Raw genomic sequence first — 17333 nt, 5'->3', positions numbered from 1 at the left:
CCTCCTCTAGGCTTATTTTTTCTGCTTTTATTGCAAGTCTGTTGGAACAAATTCTCTCAGTGTTGGTTCCCTGAAGATGTTTTTATTTCTCCTTCATTTTTGAAGGATTTATTGTTTGGCACAGAATTGCAGGTTGGTGGTTACTTTTGTTTAGGTTTTGAAAGATGTTATTCCATTGTCTTATGGTTTCCATCATTTCTGTTGTAAAGTCAGTTGTTGGTCTTACTGTTACTCCAATGAAATGTGTTTTTCTTTGGCTGCTTTTATGATTTCTTTTGGTCTTTGTATTTTAGCAGTTATTCTGTGATTCTGTGATGTGCTTTGGTATTGTTTTCTTTGCATTTTTTTCTGTTGGAGAGTTTATGTAACTTTGAATCTGTGGCCTGATGTCATTCTTAAGTTTTGGAAATTTCTTGGCCTTTATCACTTCAAATAGTACTTCTGCTCAATTTTTTCTCCTGCAGTTCTGGGATTCTACTTACATGTACATGAGGTCTCATTGTGCTGCATATGTTCTAAATTTATTTCTTCACTTTCCTTTTTTATTCCCCTCTCTGTGCTTCATTCTGGATATTTCTTATTAATTTATCCTCTGGTTTACTAATCAGCTCTTGTGCCGTGTCTAATCTACCCTTAAATCCTTCTAAAGAGTCTTAATTCAGTTATTTTTCACTTTTAGAATTTCCATTTGATACTTTGTTTCATTGATAATTTCTGTGGTGAAATCACCTATTTTGTCATGTATTTTTTTTGAACATGTTAATCACAGTTATTTTAATGTCTGTGTTTGATTACTTTAATTTTGAGATCCCCCTGTGGGTTCGTTTCTGTTGACTCTTTTTTCCTCTCAATTTCCAGATATTTGGTCCTGCCCTCTGACATGCCGAAGTCAGAATACTGAGCATTTTGCATGACAAATTGTAGAAAATGTGGTTGATGTGTTCCTTCCTCAGATTTGCTTTACTCTTTTTTTTTTTTTTTTTTTTGATAGGATATAAGAGAAGGCTCATTTTTATCCAATCAGGTTTGTATAACAAGAATTTCTAATGCTAAATAACAGAACATTGGTCTCAACATGGCAGTTCTTGGGAAGATGCTGGTTATTGTGTTTATTGGTACTTTGTAAGGAATCTTGATTGCTGGATTTGTCTTTGTGAAAGACTAGTTTCAATTTGCCTTTATTCCAATAGTATAGTCCTTCGGGGTCTCAGCTGAAAAACTGAGGTGTTTATTGTGGATTGTGCCCTACAGTTACTGTTTTCCTGGCCTTGGAGATTTTGCAGGATGTTCTGAGTCTCCAGTTCTACTTGGCTTTTCATTCAGTACTGAGTGTGAATTGACAAGTACTTTCAGATAAAAAGCAGTGCAGAGGCTGGACGCGGTGGCTCAAGCCTGTAATCCCAGCACTTTGGGAGGCCGAGATGGGCAGATCATGAGGTCAGGAGATCGAGACCATCCTGGCTAACACGGTGAAACCCAGTCTCTACTAAAAAACTACAAAAAACTAGCCAGGCGTGGTGGCGGGCACCTGTAGTCCCAGCCACTCGGGAGGCTGAGGCAGGAGAATGTCGTAAACCCGGGAGGCGGAGCTTGCAGTGAGCTGAGATCTGGCCACTGCACTCCAGCCTGGGTGACAGAGTGAGACTCCATCTCAAAAAAAAAACAAAAACAAAAAAACAGTGCAGAATATATGGATCACCTTAATGCCTGTCTACGTTCTCTGAGATTTTGGCCCTATAAGTTCTGGAGACTTTGGCTACTTGCCAATGTCTTCACACAGCTGTGTATTTATTAATTAATTGGATTTTATCTGGTTTTTAATAGTATTTTTGGTGTGAGGGTTGGTCCCATACAAACTATTTCCTCATAGGTGTCAATGGCAATAACATTTTGTTTAAAAAAATTTCTTCCCAGGTGATTTTAATCATTGCTGCCTAATTGCATAACTCCAGGAGGTAACACTCACATCATAGTCTATGTAAATAGTATCCTGTAGAGTTGTGCAGCGCAAAACTTCTGTGGCTATAAGGTTTGAGAACTGCTGTAGTGTAGGGAATGAGACTCATAGTGGACTTTATAGGTGAGGTAGAGATTAACCAAATGGGGAGATGAAGGAAGTCATTGCTGGGCCAAAAAAACAACAAAAGCCTTGAGAGTTTAACTGGAATAATTGGTTTTAAGGGCAAATCCATTGTAAAATTCCAGCTGTATAACAAACTTATTTAAAGCTAAATAATAAAATAATGTTCTTACTTCAGCAGTTCTTTTGTAAATTATCTTTACTGTGTTTTTCATAAAGGTAGAAAAAATTTACCAATAATTTCAGAACAAAAGTCACCATTATTACCATTATTACTGACATTGAAAAAAATAATGTTTTATGGTGGAATATTCTTCAAAAAATACTGTCCCATCAGTGTTTCTGCAAGCCCTTTCCTGGGTTTCTTTCATTTTTCTCTAAAACAAAAATCTGTATCAAGCTCTTGATTATGTGTATGTGTATAAAATTATGTGTGAATAAAGATAGTATCAGGAATTTCATTCATTCATCTTATTACTCTTTCTATTATTCAGGATATGGAATAAGATCCTCCAAAGTCCCTACCTATCTTTGGATATTACGTTAATGATTATTATACATATTTTTTGTGGGAGTAATGATGCAGTTAAAGCATGCCATGGACCTTGACCCTGTGTTCTTCTGTCATCCAGACTGAAGCGAAAGCTGTAGTCTGCATTTTCTTTCTACCATTTTAGGTAGATAGGTGGCAGCATAGTATCTTTTCTAGCCCATCTTTAAATTCCAAAGCTGAATGGAATTGCCTGGGTTGGAAAAGAAAGTGTTAACTTTCTTGTTTTTCTTTTCTTGTTTTTTTAAGGCGAAAATGTTTATTCATTTAACAGCAACAACGACAAAAAATGAGTTGCACTTTGACCATTGCTGTAATAGCACTTAACCTGTATTCAGTAGAAAACTGGTACGTTGTGGGTTATGCTCATGCTCATGGTAAAGACAGTTGAGAGAAAGCAGGTTGTTCACAAATTCTGGGAAATGAACAGATTGGGAGCCTAATTTTCTTCCATTTCTCTCTTCTCTTCGCCTTCTGTTTTCAGGAGAGCTCTTTCTGAGCTGGATTATTTTAATTTCCTTGCAAGTGCCCCATTGTTTTTTATAGTAACTTAATGCTTTTTAGATTTCTTCTTAATCTTTTAAAATATTCTTTTATTATGGACATTCAAAGATTTATATGTTTTTACCATGTGAAGTTTTGAGGAAATACTTGAATTTATCCTTTGTTGAGGGAAGTAAGGACTAAGATGTGCAGGAGATAAGGAATTTATAGTTTATCATGAATCAATGCCCAAATTTAGGATTTATTTTTTAAGCTATAGATACTGATTTATATTCTGAGTCTTACACTAAAAAAAGACCTATGAACCTAAAAAGAATTAGTATTTACTGTCTTCCTCAGAAATAGTAACTAAAAAAATCCCGAAATTCTCAAATAGTTTAAAAAATGTATATCTAGAAAAATTGCAGAAACTTGAGTAATAATTTTGTTTTCTAAATGAATGGAGATAAATTAAACTTTTTTTTTGTTAGAATCACAAAATCAATAAAGATTATAAACTTTGAGATGTTTGGAGAAGTTTTTCAAGTGTTAGACATTAAATTAGTTTGCATCATTTGCATTTATCATTCCAGAATAACATTGAATTTTACTTAAAACCCCTCTCGAAAGTAATGTTTCACTTTAAATATTTATTGGCATGAAAATCATTGTCTAGGTTCTAAAACCTGTAGATTGGGTAATGATTTGGCATTTAAGTGAATAAAATAGATGGATATTGAAGAAAATGAACTTTCATTTTTTACCAAGGTCCATATTTGACTATTTCACATAGTTACTTTAAATGCTTATAAACAGATGCCTAGTCATTTGGTGTATTGGGTCAAATTCTAATAATGTATTTCATTTTATTGAATACTGGTTATTTACCAAAACCAATACTAGAAATTTATGGTTTTAAATTAAATATGAAGGAAAGTACCACTGTATTTAAAGAGTATACCTTAAATTTATTGTATATTTATCCATGAATATTTTATTGGTAACGTGTTTTCTTTTTTATATTATTCTGGATTTGTATATTACTTGGATTAGCGGAAAATGTCTACTCATTTGAAATATTTCTGAAGGGATAAATAGTATGGTTATCATCTTACAGGTACGGTAACTGAAATTCAGAGAAATTCAATACCTTGTCCAGTCACAAAATCGCCACTTGGCAGAGGTGTGATTTGGGCCCATGTCCCTAAGTCATGTTCTTGCTATTACTATATCTTATTCAAGCTCCCATTCAATACTGCTTTTTGCATTTTTCCCTCAAGAAATTTTTTAGCAATATTATTGTAGGATTAAAAATATCAAATCTATTTAAAAATACTAAACATCATAATATGTGCTCTTCAGAGAAAGCTCAATGAACCTCCTGATTGGTAGATTAATATTTTGCTGTTTTCATTTTTCATTGAGGCAGTCTGTTATATCTTATAAAGGCATCATAGTGGGTTAAGACTAGTTTTTAAATGTGTACCTGCTGGAAATCAGATGCGGGCAATGTTTACTATTTCTCTACATGAGAAATAGTATAAGCTTAAAAAAAATAATTTGTGGCTATTAGTATCAGAGTTTATACAGCTAATCTTTGATGGCATACCACTTTAATTCTAAAATTATGTCTTTTAGCTTCTTTTTAAATGAAGTGGTTCTGATAATTTCTAATTATTGTATACTTATTTTTATTTGAAGGGGAAAAGCATACTAACTGCATTTAAGGCTATGAGAGCAGTGGGTGACAGAAGGGGAAGAGAGGAGAGAGAATTTCAATAAAGGAAATGCTGCCAAAATTCAGAAGAGGAAAATAAATAATGTTTAGCAGCCTAGCCAACTCTTCTGCTAGGAAGATACATTATTATTATTCCAATTGGCTGATATCTAATAGCGTTGCTAGGGATTTGATGTCAGAACTGTGCCACAGAATTATTTGCCTAGCCTTTTGGCTAACAAAAAATAGAAATAGTCAGAAGACTTGGCTGCAGGTAGCTTTGAATATTGGTAAATCTTTTCATAATTTATTTTAATCTTTTCCTATAATCAGTTTTAAAGTAGTCTGAGTACTTCTGCTATTTGAAAAAATATTATAGGCTTAATAATAACTTTTGTTTTCTTAATATCTAGGAGGTCATTTATTTTGTTCACTGAAAGATGGAAAAAAATTGCTGAAATACACATTTAGCTTTTTAGATTTTTGGAAAGAATAGCCAAGAGTCAAGAATAGCCAAGAATATTGTGGAATTAAAATTGATATGAGACGAAAATTATTTTTAATGCTAATATAAAAGTAATTTGGCTTTTTTGTTCTTGTTTCCTGAGCTGCTAGTAGAGATATTATTCCTCAGTAACATTTTTTATGTTTTTTGCTTGAAAAGAATAATGTCAGATATACAGTTTATATTTCTAAAGAAATAAGAATAATCTATTTATTATTCTAACAATTGCCAATTCTGTTTGTCAGTATATCTCTATGCTTTTAGTGAGAGATGGAACACAGAAACTTTATAATAAATCTTAATCCTGTCCTACAATACCAGATTGACTGAGTGTATGTCCTTGTTAAACATGTTTCTATAGTAAGCTATAAATATTAATAGCATTTAACATAGAAAATTTATCATTTTTTTTTTCTCTGTAAGACTGTTACAGTTACTGTGAATTTAAATGGTTAAAACCTGGCAGCAATTTTATTGTCTTACTTTTACTTTTACCAAACACTGTAGCACTGCATTAATTGGTGAATGCAGTAAGGATTATGTTACTCTGTTCTCTTATTGGATTGCCCAAACTTTTCTAGAATTTTTACTGCTAAAATATGGTCAGGCAGACAAAATAATTATTCTGGAATATTTCACCCTCAGCTATGAACCTGACAGTCAGATGCTAGTGAAATATGCTCTGTAAGGTAGTTGCATACATATGACTACCAAAATTTAGTGGATAATTCTGAACACTCAGTGATAGCCATTAGGGAGGTATAAATAATTATTTGTTTCACTTTAGATATTAATTGCCATTAGGATGTAATAAGACTGAAAAAAGTACATTTTACCTGAGCACTGAGTTGGGGAGTAGAGGGGTTTTATGTAGAATAAGTGTGAAACTTCTTTTCCTATGTTTTGGAATATAAAAACTTAAGCTAAGGCTCATTCCAAAAAGTGCTCATAACCATACAGATATCATAGGATTTTATTTTAGGATTAAATTAAGATTACTTATTTTAATGTCAGAGTATTAGCCTTATGAACCTACCCTCAGCATGTGAAGTTGGTTATTTTGGTATTTTGAAAATTCAAATCTGTATGCTTTAAATATCTCAGATGTGATCTAAGCTGTTTCTGTTATTTTTATTTTTTAATTTTATGATCTATATTGTCTCTAGGTGTTTCTATTCTTGATAACAGAGAAAAACAAAATCCTTTACCAGTGGGTACAGTGGTTCTTAGTGGGGAGGAGGTTGACTTTCTCCCACATAAAACATTTGGTAATGTCTGGAGACGTTTTTGGTTGTCACAACTAGGGGAGTGCTACTGGCATCTAGTGGGCGAAGGCCAGGGATTCTGCTAAATGTCCTGCAATGCACAGGAGAGTCCCCTGCAACAAAGTATTATCCAGCCTAGTGCCAGTAGTGCTGAGGTTGAGAAACTCTTCGGTAGGAGGAAGATCACAAAGAAAACACATATTTTTACTTTTCAGAGTAGTCTCATAAAAACACAGAAAAGTAAGTATAAGCTGTGGTTTATAAATAAAAATTGCTTCAGACTCATAGGAAAATTGTCATTTTATATATAAAATTTTATTTGTAAAACAGTTTTTAATTTTAAAAAATTATGAGGAACGTTTATTCAGTCATTCAGTACATATTATTGAATGTACATATTATTCCCCCTCGTCTAAGCTCTGAAACAAAGTTACTATGTTTAAGGAGCTTACGTTCCAATTAGAGAAGACAGTCAATAAACAAATGTATGGTAAACAATGTAAGTATTATGAAGTATAATAAAGCAGGGTACAGGGGTGGATATAGTCAAGGAAGACCTTTCTCATAGGGACACTTGAGCAGAGACCTGGAACTCAAGCAAGTCCCTGTTGACATTCTCAAGGAGCAGTAAGGAGACCAGCGTATCTTGAGTGGAGTGAGTTAGGGACAGAGCAATAGGAGATGATGAGTTGAGAGTAGTAAGGGCTGTGATTGGACTGGATGCTTTATTAAGATAGTGGTTGGGACTTTGTAAGCTGTTGGAGGGTTTTGAGCCACTACAGAATCTCATTTACATTTTAGAAAAAAAAAAAACCTGATTGCTATGAAAAATAAACTGAGGGACAAGGATAATAGCAAGAAGACCAGCTACCAGGCTGCTAAAATACAGTCCAAACACGAAATGATTATGGTATTGGTAGAAGCGCTTACAAGTGGTCTATTATAGATTGAAGGGCTAACAGAATTTGGTGATAGTTTGAATGTGGGCTATGAGATAGAATGTGAAACGTCAAGGATATTTCCAAGACTTCACAGCCCAAACAACTGGAAGAATGGAGATACCGATTACTGAGAGAGGGAGCCTGAAGGAAGAATAGGTTTTGGGGAGAAGTTAAAGAGTTTGGTTTTACACATGTTTACTCTGCCTATTTGACTTCCAAGGACAGATGTTAATTAAGCAGCTAGATACAAAAATCTGGATTTCAATGGGGTGGTCTGAGCTAGATAAATAAATTTGGGAGCTTTCAGCATAAAGATGGTATTTAAAGACATGGAAACTGACTGGAGATTTCCTAGCAGTTATTACAAATAGAAAAGAAAAGAGTTCTGAAGACCAAACTCTAGGCACTCTTCAGTTTTTGAAGTTAGAAAGATCAAAGGTACAAGAAAGGTGACTAAGACTGCAGCCAGTGAAACAGGAGTAGAATGGTGGTGAGAGAGGGTCAAGAAAGTTGGTGGTAAATTAAAGGAGAATTTATCTTGATGGACTGTGGAATATAAACAAGTAGGGAGTTGGATGTGTTGGGGAAAGTCAATGATACGGTGGTTGGGCCAAAGAATTGGAGCTTCCATTGGGGTTAAGAGTTTGTTAGCACTGATAGTCTACAGGGAATTAGCTCAAAAGAAAGCATGTGGTATTCATAAGGTGACATACTTGAAATTATAATTATGTTATGAGTTGCAGTTCTTAGAAATGATAAGATACAGTATATAGTCTTAGAATTAGAATTGAGATTAGAATAGAAGATAAGATTATAGGAAGAAATGAGCTGAAGGAATTCACAGATCAAGTATTTAATTGTTTGCTAGATCATAAATAGCCAAATCTGACTCTTCTTTTCATTTAGCTTGCATTAAGAGGTGGTGCCCCCCTACTGCTAGTTTTGTAACATTTAAAAATTTTTTAATGATACAGTTCTAAAAGATTACCAGATAGGAGTATAGGAATATTGTTAATATTTCATGGGAGTGACCCTCTTCTCCTTTGCTGGTTTATGTGTAAACATAAACATAACTATGTTTATGTACATGTTGCCTGTGTGTTTCTTTTTCTGTGTTTATCGCTGCTATTATACATGTGAAACAATCCTTGTAGATACTGTTCTTTGTCTCTTCACATGTTGAGGGAAGAGACAGTTCTTTGTCCAACTTTCTTTGTTTTCATTCATTCATTTAATAAATATTTGTTGAGTTGGAGCTGATTCTACGTTCCAGAAACTCATCATTGAACAAGACAGGCAAAAGTCCCCATCTTCGAGAAATTTGCGTACTGCTAAGAGAGACAAAACAATAAAGAAATACATATATGTCAAATGGAGATAAATACTATGAAAAAAATACAGCAAGGAAATAGGGAATAGTGGGATTTTCTGTAATTTGGTCAAGGAGAAGGTCTCTGGTAAGGCAATATTTAAGTAGAAACCTGAAGAAAGTGAGGGGAGTATGCATGTGGTTGTCTGGGGAGTTTTCTGGGAAGAACAAATGCAGCAGTCCTGATTTGGAAGTTGGCTAGCTATGTCTGAGAAATAGCAAGGAGGTCAGTGTAGTTGAAGGTGAGCCAGGAAGAAAGTAGTAGATGAGATCAGAGAGCTGGTCTGACTCTTCCTCTCCTTTTTTCCTGTCTCTCACATCCTTTTCTGTGTCTTATTTCACAAATTTTGGTCTCTCTTTTTATAGGCCATTTATAACTAACTTTTATGTTTTATATGTATTTTAAGAGTTTGGTTTTCTAAAATTAAAAGTATTTTTATATTCTATATTTCACTGTCACAACTTTTTGTACCTTTTATATTGTAAAATGTGATACACATATGAAGGAGTGCATAAAAATAAAAACAGTGAAGTGAATCATCCGGATGTTTCTTTTGGGCAACATTTGGAAGATTTATCCTTTTTGTTACTTTAGATACAGTTTATTTTCATTGTTGTGAATCCTCATAATATTTCATTTTTAATATAAAGCCATTTATTCGTTCTGTTGGTGGATATTTACTTTGTTTCTAGTTTTGGGAGATTATAAATAATGCTATTGTAAGCAGCCTTGTTTATTCCTCCCGTTGTACATGTGCATGTGTTTCACTTGGATGTAGAGCTAGAAGTGCTGGTGTTCAAAGGTTAAGTGGTATGTTCTTTTAGATAGTGTTAAACAGTTTTCCAAAATAGTTGTACCGATTTAAACTCCTACCAGTAGAGTATATAAATTCTGATTGCCTCATATCCTTACTAATACTCATTTAAGTCTTCTTAATGTTAGCCATTTGGTATGTATGAACAGTACTTCATTGTTTTAATTTACACTTCTCTGATGACTAATGATACTCAACCTCTTTTCATATATTTACTGATGATATGACTGACCTATTTGGCAAAGTGTGCCTATTTAAGTATTTCTCCCATTTGACTTTCTGTTGGTAATTGTAGGGTGTTCAGTCCTTTTTTGGTATGTGTTGTAAGCATCTTCCACTCTTTGGTTTATCTTTTCACTCTCTTAATGGTGTTTTTTGGTAAACGGAGGTTTTAAATTTTAAGGTACTCCACCTTATCAACCGTTTCATTTTTGAGTAGTGTTTTTTGGGTTCAATTTATAAAATATTTTTCTATCCTTTCTAAAACCAATGTAATTCTCCCTTATTATCATCTAGGTACTATATTTTTCTGTCTTTCATATTTCCACCTAGAATTGAATTTTGTGATTCTCATGAGATGGAAGTCAGGGTTTCAGTTTTTTCACAGATGAATAGTCAGTTGATTTATCACCATTTATTGAAAAGATAATTCTTTCCCCTCCACTCTGTAGTGCCATCTTCCTCATAATCATGATTTTTTTGTGTGTGTGTGTGTTTGTGTTTCTGTTTCTAGTCTGGAGAGACAATACCACACTGTCATTATAACTATAGTTTTATAAGAAATGTTATTATCTAGCAGAACAGTCGTTTTTAACCTTTTTTTTTTTTCATTCCCATTTTCCTCCTGCGGAAATTTTCTCTTCTTACCACCCCCGTGAAGTTAAATACTAAGAAACAAGATTTTGTCAGATGAGATTGACTTGTGTAGGGCCACAAACCATAGTGATAGCTAAGACTGTTTTTCTCCCTCTAAGAACCAGTTTTCTCCCACTTGGGAGCAAAACTTACCCTGTCACGAATACATGCAGTAGAACTGACTTTCCTACCTTTCTCTGTTTATATGAGTGTCATGGTATTCTTTGTGTTTGTTTTTTCCTATGAAATAAAGAAACAGCTTAGCAATTTCTACAGACTAAAGCAAAGTAAAAAAGTATATATAAAAAATCCCACCAGTAGAGTACATAGTATGTATGTACATACTATGTATATAGTATGTAATGTGGTTATATATAACCTGGGCAAGTTGAGCTTATCCTAGGAATGAAAGATTGTTTTTTGCACTAGAAAATCAGTCAGTATATTTTATCACATTAACAGATTAGGAAAAAAAATTCAAATGAGCATCTCAGTGTATGAAGACAAAGATAAAATTCAGGATTCATTCAGGTTACACACTCTTAGTAAACTAGAACTAGGAGAAGTTTTGTGATTGGATAAATGGTCTTTCTCCCCCAACCCCTTAAAAAACCCCACAAAATCAACCAACTATAGCATGCTAAGATGAGATGTTAACTTCTTCCCTCCAGGTTGGGGACAAGGCATTGATGCCCACTATCACCATTATTATTATTAAACATAGTACTAGAAATTTAGTCAATGCAGTAAGATAAGAGAAAGAAAGAAAAGGTACAACTGCTAAATGAAATATAACTGTCATTACGCATAGATGATGTAATTGTGTAAATGATTTATCTATAGTTTTTTGGGGTTTTTAAGAAAGTATAAAAAATGTGACTATGAAACAATATTTTAAAAAATCTATTTTTATATGCTCACAAACAAACCTTTAGACAATGAAATTAATAGCAAATGCCATTTATAATAAGATCAAAAACTGGGAAATTACTGAATTAAATCTGACAAAGTGCAAGGTCTTTAGGAGAAACTTGGCGAAAGATAATGGAGAGAATATATCATATGTGAATATATGCCTGAGTATGTGTTGTAACTTGAAAATCTAACTTTAAAATTTTTATGCAAATACAAATCATCTGGAATAATCAAGACATTCTTGCAAAAGAATAAGATGGGATGACATGGCCTACCAGATATTGAGACTTATTACAAAGCCGTAATAACTAAGACATTTGTCACTGTTACAGGGATAAACAAACCAAGGGAACAGAGTAGAGAGCCCGTGTATGTATGGATACTTCATCTCAGGTCACTGAAGAAATGATAGCTTTTTAGTCATTCTGGAACAGTTGAATATTCATATTCGAAAAGTAAATTCAGATTCTTATCTTTCATTGTGCACAAAAAAATTAATTAATAATGCTGTGTGAATTAGTGACCTAATGTGAAAGGCAAAACTTACAAAGCTTTTAAAAGGCTTTACAAGATAATGGAGAATGCCATTTTTATTTTAGCATCAGGAAAGATTTATTAAATAGGATATAAAAATTACTAAAGGAAAAGATTGATACATTGGACTACTTAAAATGAAGACTTGAGTTTATGAAAAGATGCCATCAAGAGGGTGAATAGGATAGTTTCAGAGCAGAAGATATTTGCAATATGCAACTGAAACACAGCAATATCCAAAATGTATGAAGAAGGAGTTAGTAACCTCTACCTTTAGGGTAGGGTAGGGTAGGGGAGAGGGAGAGCCAGCAATGGGGAAGGAATACACAGGAGGCTCTACTTGGTTTCAGATGTTCTAATTCTTGAGAGGATACTGTTACTCTTCTTCTTCTTTTTGAGACAGAGTCTCACTCTTGCTGCCTAGGCTGGAGTGCAGTGGCAGGATCTCGGCTTACTGCAACCTCCACTTCCCAGGTTCACGTGATCCTCCTGCCTCAGCCCCTCTAGTAGCTGGACTTACAGGCATGCACCACCATGCCCTGCTAATTTTTGTATTTTTTTTTTTTTTTTAGTAGAGATGGGGTTTTGCCATGTTGGCCAGGCTAGTCTTGAACTCCTGACCTCAGGTGATGCACCTGCCTTGGCCTCCCAAAGTGCTGGGATTACAGGTATGAGCCACCGTGCCTGGCCCAGTGTTACTGTTCTTTAAACTGGACACATGTTTTTTGAATTTGTCTGTATATGAGCACATTTCTTAACAAAATGGAAGAAATGTAAACAATAAAGAAATACATTTGTTGATTATATTAGTTTGCTAGGCCTGCCTTAAGAAAATAAAACAAACTGGGTGGCTTACACAACAGTAATTCATTTTCTCACATTCTGGAAGCTACGACTCCAAGATCAGGATGTCAGCAGGTTTGTTTTCTCCTGGCGCCTCTGTCTTTGGTTTGCAGATAACCACCTTCTCTCTGTCCTCACATGGTCTTTCCTCTGGGAACATCTATGGTGTCTCTCAGTGTGTCCAAATTTCCTCCTCTTATAAGGACACCAGTCGGATTAGATTAGTGCCCACCCTAAGGGCCTCATTTTATATTAGTCACTGCTTTAAAGGCCTTGTCTCCAACTACAGTCACATTCTAAGGTACAGGGGTTAGGGCTTCAACATATGAATTTTGGGGCACACAATTGAGTCCATAACACTGATTATGTAGTAAAGATCTGGGATAGCAAATGGGTTCCTGTGATTTGGATAAAAATTTTTAAGCCAATTTTTGGATTGAAAAAGTGTTACATCTAAAAAAATCTAAGACAGAAGTAAAGATGTACTCTAGAGAACAGTGTTAAGTGACTCAAAATATGGATTTAGTGCTGATGATGTTAATTATGCATGTGTGAACTTGGAATACAGTTGTTTTTTTGAAAATGTAAAAGTGATAAAAAGCAATTTCTAGATTAAAGTTTTTTTACTACTGTATTTTACATAAATACTTTAAATATAAATGTATAACCAAATGAATAAATGTAATATTATAAGTGGATCTTTTAGTCTCATCTCCATCCTTGACATTTATAAATTGTAGTTGGCCAAAAATTATTTTAAAATCTTTTCACTGGGAGAAGAGTGGATGGATTTTATTTGGTCATAGATGATAATTTTAGTACAGTAAGCTCTGCTATAATGCAATATGTGCGTTCCTAAAAATCACTTCACTGTGTAAAGCCATGCATTAAAACCACAGGGCTTACCACTCCAAAACTTTGTCTGTGACACTTAAAAGGATGGGAACCTAATAAAAACAACAGCACTCTTTTATAAACGTTAAATGATTCAGAAATACATAAATACTATGATAAACATGGCACTTTACCTTGAAGAAGACCTGAAGTTTTCTTATGGAAGTGAGCATCAGGAGGGTTGCAGAATGTGAATTATTGTGAAGTGATGAAAGGAGGGTCTGTGAAATTGGAGGGAAAGTTGTAATACTAGATGCAGGTGGGTGTGGCTCATAGCATGGAAGATAAACTGAGGTGACTGGTAGATGTTTGATGGGTGAGTGTGTTTTGTGTATTCCTACATATTTTAGTTCATCTTGGTACAATTTTTTGTGTTCATCTAGGATTTTTTCACAGATAAAATTATGCATAAGAATGATTGCTGTGGTCAAACTTGTTTAATGTATCAATTATGTTAGAACAAATTTGTGTTTTTAAATAGCATTAATGCAGAATTTAATTTTTTATATCATCCACAGGCCCATCATTCTGGTTTTATATGTTTCATAGGGATTCTATATTGGGTTCTTTTTACTGAAGTTTTAAAATGATTGCCTAATATTTACCTGCTACATAATGTTTTAAGTGTCTTACTGAATTCTGAGTTTTTCCAGGCTAATGAATAAGTAATGTGGATGTGGAACCTGATTTTTGCCTAAGTCTGGTGGTGACTCAATATAATACACACAGAAAAGTATCAGTTCTTTTGTTTCAAGCAAGCATACTATCTCTGGTGGCCTTCCTATTTTTGAAGTTGCTATTAGGATACCTTAATCCCTAACATGAATCAGTATAAAAGAAAGCATGTGGGTGGTTGTGTTTGGGTGTCCTTCCCATCCACTTGGTGCTTTTATTTTCTGTGGTTGTTTTATTCCACAGCTTAGCAACAGCAGATTTCCAGGAGAAGTCTTTAACTCTCTCTCCTTCCTCTGGTCTGGTTGGTTGGTAACAGTGAGGCTAAATGAAAGGCTTCTTGTTTTTCTGTCTTCCTACCACAGTATCTTTGGTTTACTTTTAGAACACTCATTTTCAATCTCTGAGCCAGAAGGCCTGCCTTTAAATCGCAGCATTTCAATTCCTCCCTCCTATCTAGGCATTCCTTTGTGTTTCTGCCGTACTCTGCATGCATCCCTGTTATAGAATATATCACATTGTTTTGGAATTTTCCAAAGTTGGGCTCTGTTTCTAAATAAACTGTACTTCTTGAGGGCATGGACCATATTTTTATCATTTATACATTTCTATTACATAACACAGTGCTTGGCAATGGTGGTTGGGTGACTGGATGGAAGAGTGAATGAAGTAGGCTTGAAGAGAGCTGTTCTTAAATGATCCTATTATATATGATTTCCCTTCATTTTGACCGTGTTAATGATTTCTAGATATCTTGGTCACTTGAACTTTAATATGAATTATGCTGTGTATTCAAACTTTTTAGCAGAAAAATAATAAAATTCCTTTTGTAAACCAAAGATTGTATAACCATCTGTGTTTTGTTTTGTTTTGTTTTGGGTTTCTTTTTCTTTTCTTTCTTTTTTGTTTTTTGCCCAAAATAGATTCAAAAAACAAGGCTAACTGGCACCTAAGATTGAGGAGTTTTGATGCAGTAGAGTAGTAAACTCCTATATTTTCCAGCTTGCTATTATTGTAAATTAAAATACCTATTTTTGAAATTTTTAAATATTTATACATTGATTTAAATAGAACAAGTGTAAAAGAGGGAGAGGAGTTCTATTAAGATAATAAGGAAGATGTGTTATGGCTCAATTCTTGATTATTATTGCAACTGTAAGCAATATAAGCAACTCTGAATTGTTTTTAAGACTTTCTTTTTCTTTATAGGACCTCTTTGTTGTTAGACACGAATTGGCCATAATGAGACTAGCTGCCTTTATGGGCATTACTATGTTAGTCGGAATAACTGGACTCTTTTACACTCAACTAATTGGCATCATCACAGTAAGTATATTTTTAATGTAAAGTAACATTTATGAATATATTACCTAATTATGAATGTAATTCTAAAAAGTTATAGAAAGTTTAGAAATTAAAGGAGAAAATTAACAATGCTTTTTAGTACTTTCATATGCCTATGTAATTTTAAAGTAGTTATAATCAAGTACAAAGTACATACAATTCTGTATCCTGTTTTTGAAAGCTAACAAATATAGTGTTTTTATGTGAGCATAGACATCATGTTTGTAGTTTTTTATTGATACACAGTATCTTACATATTTATGGGGTACATATGAGTATTTGTTACATGCATGTAATGTATAATGATCAAATCAGAGTAATTGGGGTCTCCATCAACTTGAGTATTTATCATTTCTATATGTTAGGAACATTTCAAGTCCTCTCTGCTAGTTACTTTAAAATATACATTGTTGCTGACTGTAGTCACCCTCCTGTGCTACTGAGCATTATAACTTATTTCTTCTAACCGTATGTTTATAACCATTAACCACACTCTCTTCATTCCCTGCTCCACCCACGCACCCTTTCCAGCCTGTTGAATCTCTCATTCAATTCTTGACCTCCATGAGATCAAATCCTTTGGCTACCACATATGAGTGAGAAAATATGGTGTTTGTCTTTCTGTGCCTGGTTTGTTTCACTTAACACAATGACCTCCAGTTCCATCCAGGTTGCTGCAACAGAATTTCATTCTTTTTATGGCTGATTAGTATTATTCCACTGTGTATATATACCAAATTTTTAAAATTCAGTCATCTGTTGATAGACACATAAGTTGATTTCGTATCCTTGCTCTCGTGAATAGTGCTGTGATAAACATGCAAGTGCAGGTATCCCTTTGATATACTGATGTTTTTTCCTTTGGCTGAATACCCAATAATGGATTGCTGGATCTTATGGTAGTTCTATTTTTAGTTTTTTTTGAGAATTCTCAGTATTATTTTCCTTAGTGATTATACTAATTTACACTCCCACCAACAGTGTACAAGAGTTCCCTTTTCTCTGCATGTTTGCCAGCATCTGTTACTTTTTGTCCTTTCAATAAAGGCCATTCTAACTTAGGTAAGATGATACCTTATTGTGGTTTTGACTTGCATTTCCCTGTTGATTAATGATAGTGAGTACTTTTCATATGCCTGTTGGCTATTTGTATATCTTCTTTTGAGATACGTGTCTTCGTGTCCTTTCCCCACTTTTTAACGGTACCGTTTTTTATTGTTGAGTTGAGTTCCTGGTATATTCTGGATACTGTCCCTTGTCAAGCAGATAGTTCAAGTGTTTTCTGTCATTCTACAGGTTGTTTCTTCACTCTGTTGATTGTTTACTCTACAGCTTTTTAATTTAATAGAGTCCCATTTGTCTGTATTTGTTGTCTGCACTTTTTGAGATCTTAGCCATAAAATTTTCATCTAGACCAATGTCCCGAAATATTTTTCCTAGGTTTTATTCTGGTAGTTTCACAGTTGTAGGTTTGATGTTTAAGTCTTTAATACATCTTGAGTTGGTTTCTGTATATGGTGAGAGGTGGGGTCCAGTTTCATTCTTCATTCT

General features: G+C 34.1%; 1 protein-coding gene across 2 annotated transcripts in view; it reads left to right on the top strand.

The window, feature by feature from the left end:
• ZDHHC21 (zinc finger, DHHC-type containing 21) overlaps positions 1 to 17333 on the top strand; it is a 67361-nt gene that overhangs the window by 27221 nt on the left and 22807 nt on the right. For both annotated transcript variants that reach the window (XM_011990851.1, XM_011990852.1), the window contains one exon: positions 15648 to 15764. In XM_011990851.1, the coding sequence (XP_011846241.1) occupies positions 15648 to 15764 (117 nt within the window). The remainder of the gene's footprint in view (positions 1 to 15647; positions 15765 to 17333) is intronic.

This window comes from Mandrillus leucophaeus, unplaced genomic scaffold, assembly GCF_000951045.1.
Source record: "Mandrillus leucophaeus isolate KB7577 unplaced genomic scaffold, Mleu.le_1.0 Scaffold384, whole genome shotgun sequence".
Lineage (NCBI taxonomy): Eukaryota > Metazoa > Chordata > Mammalia > Primates > Cercopithecidae > Mandrillus > Mandrillus leucophaeus.
Note: the sequence above shows the minus strand (reverse complement) of the source record. Positions and strands in the feature narration are given on the sequence as shown.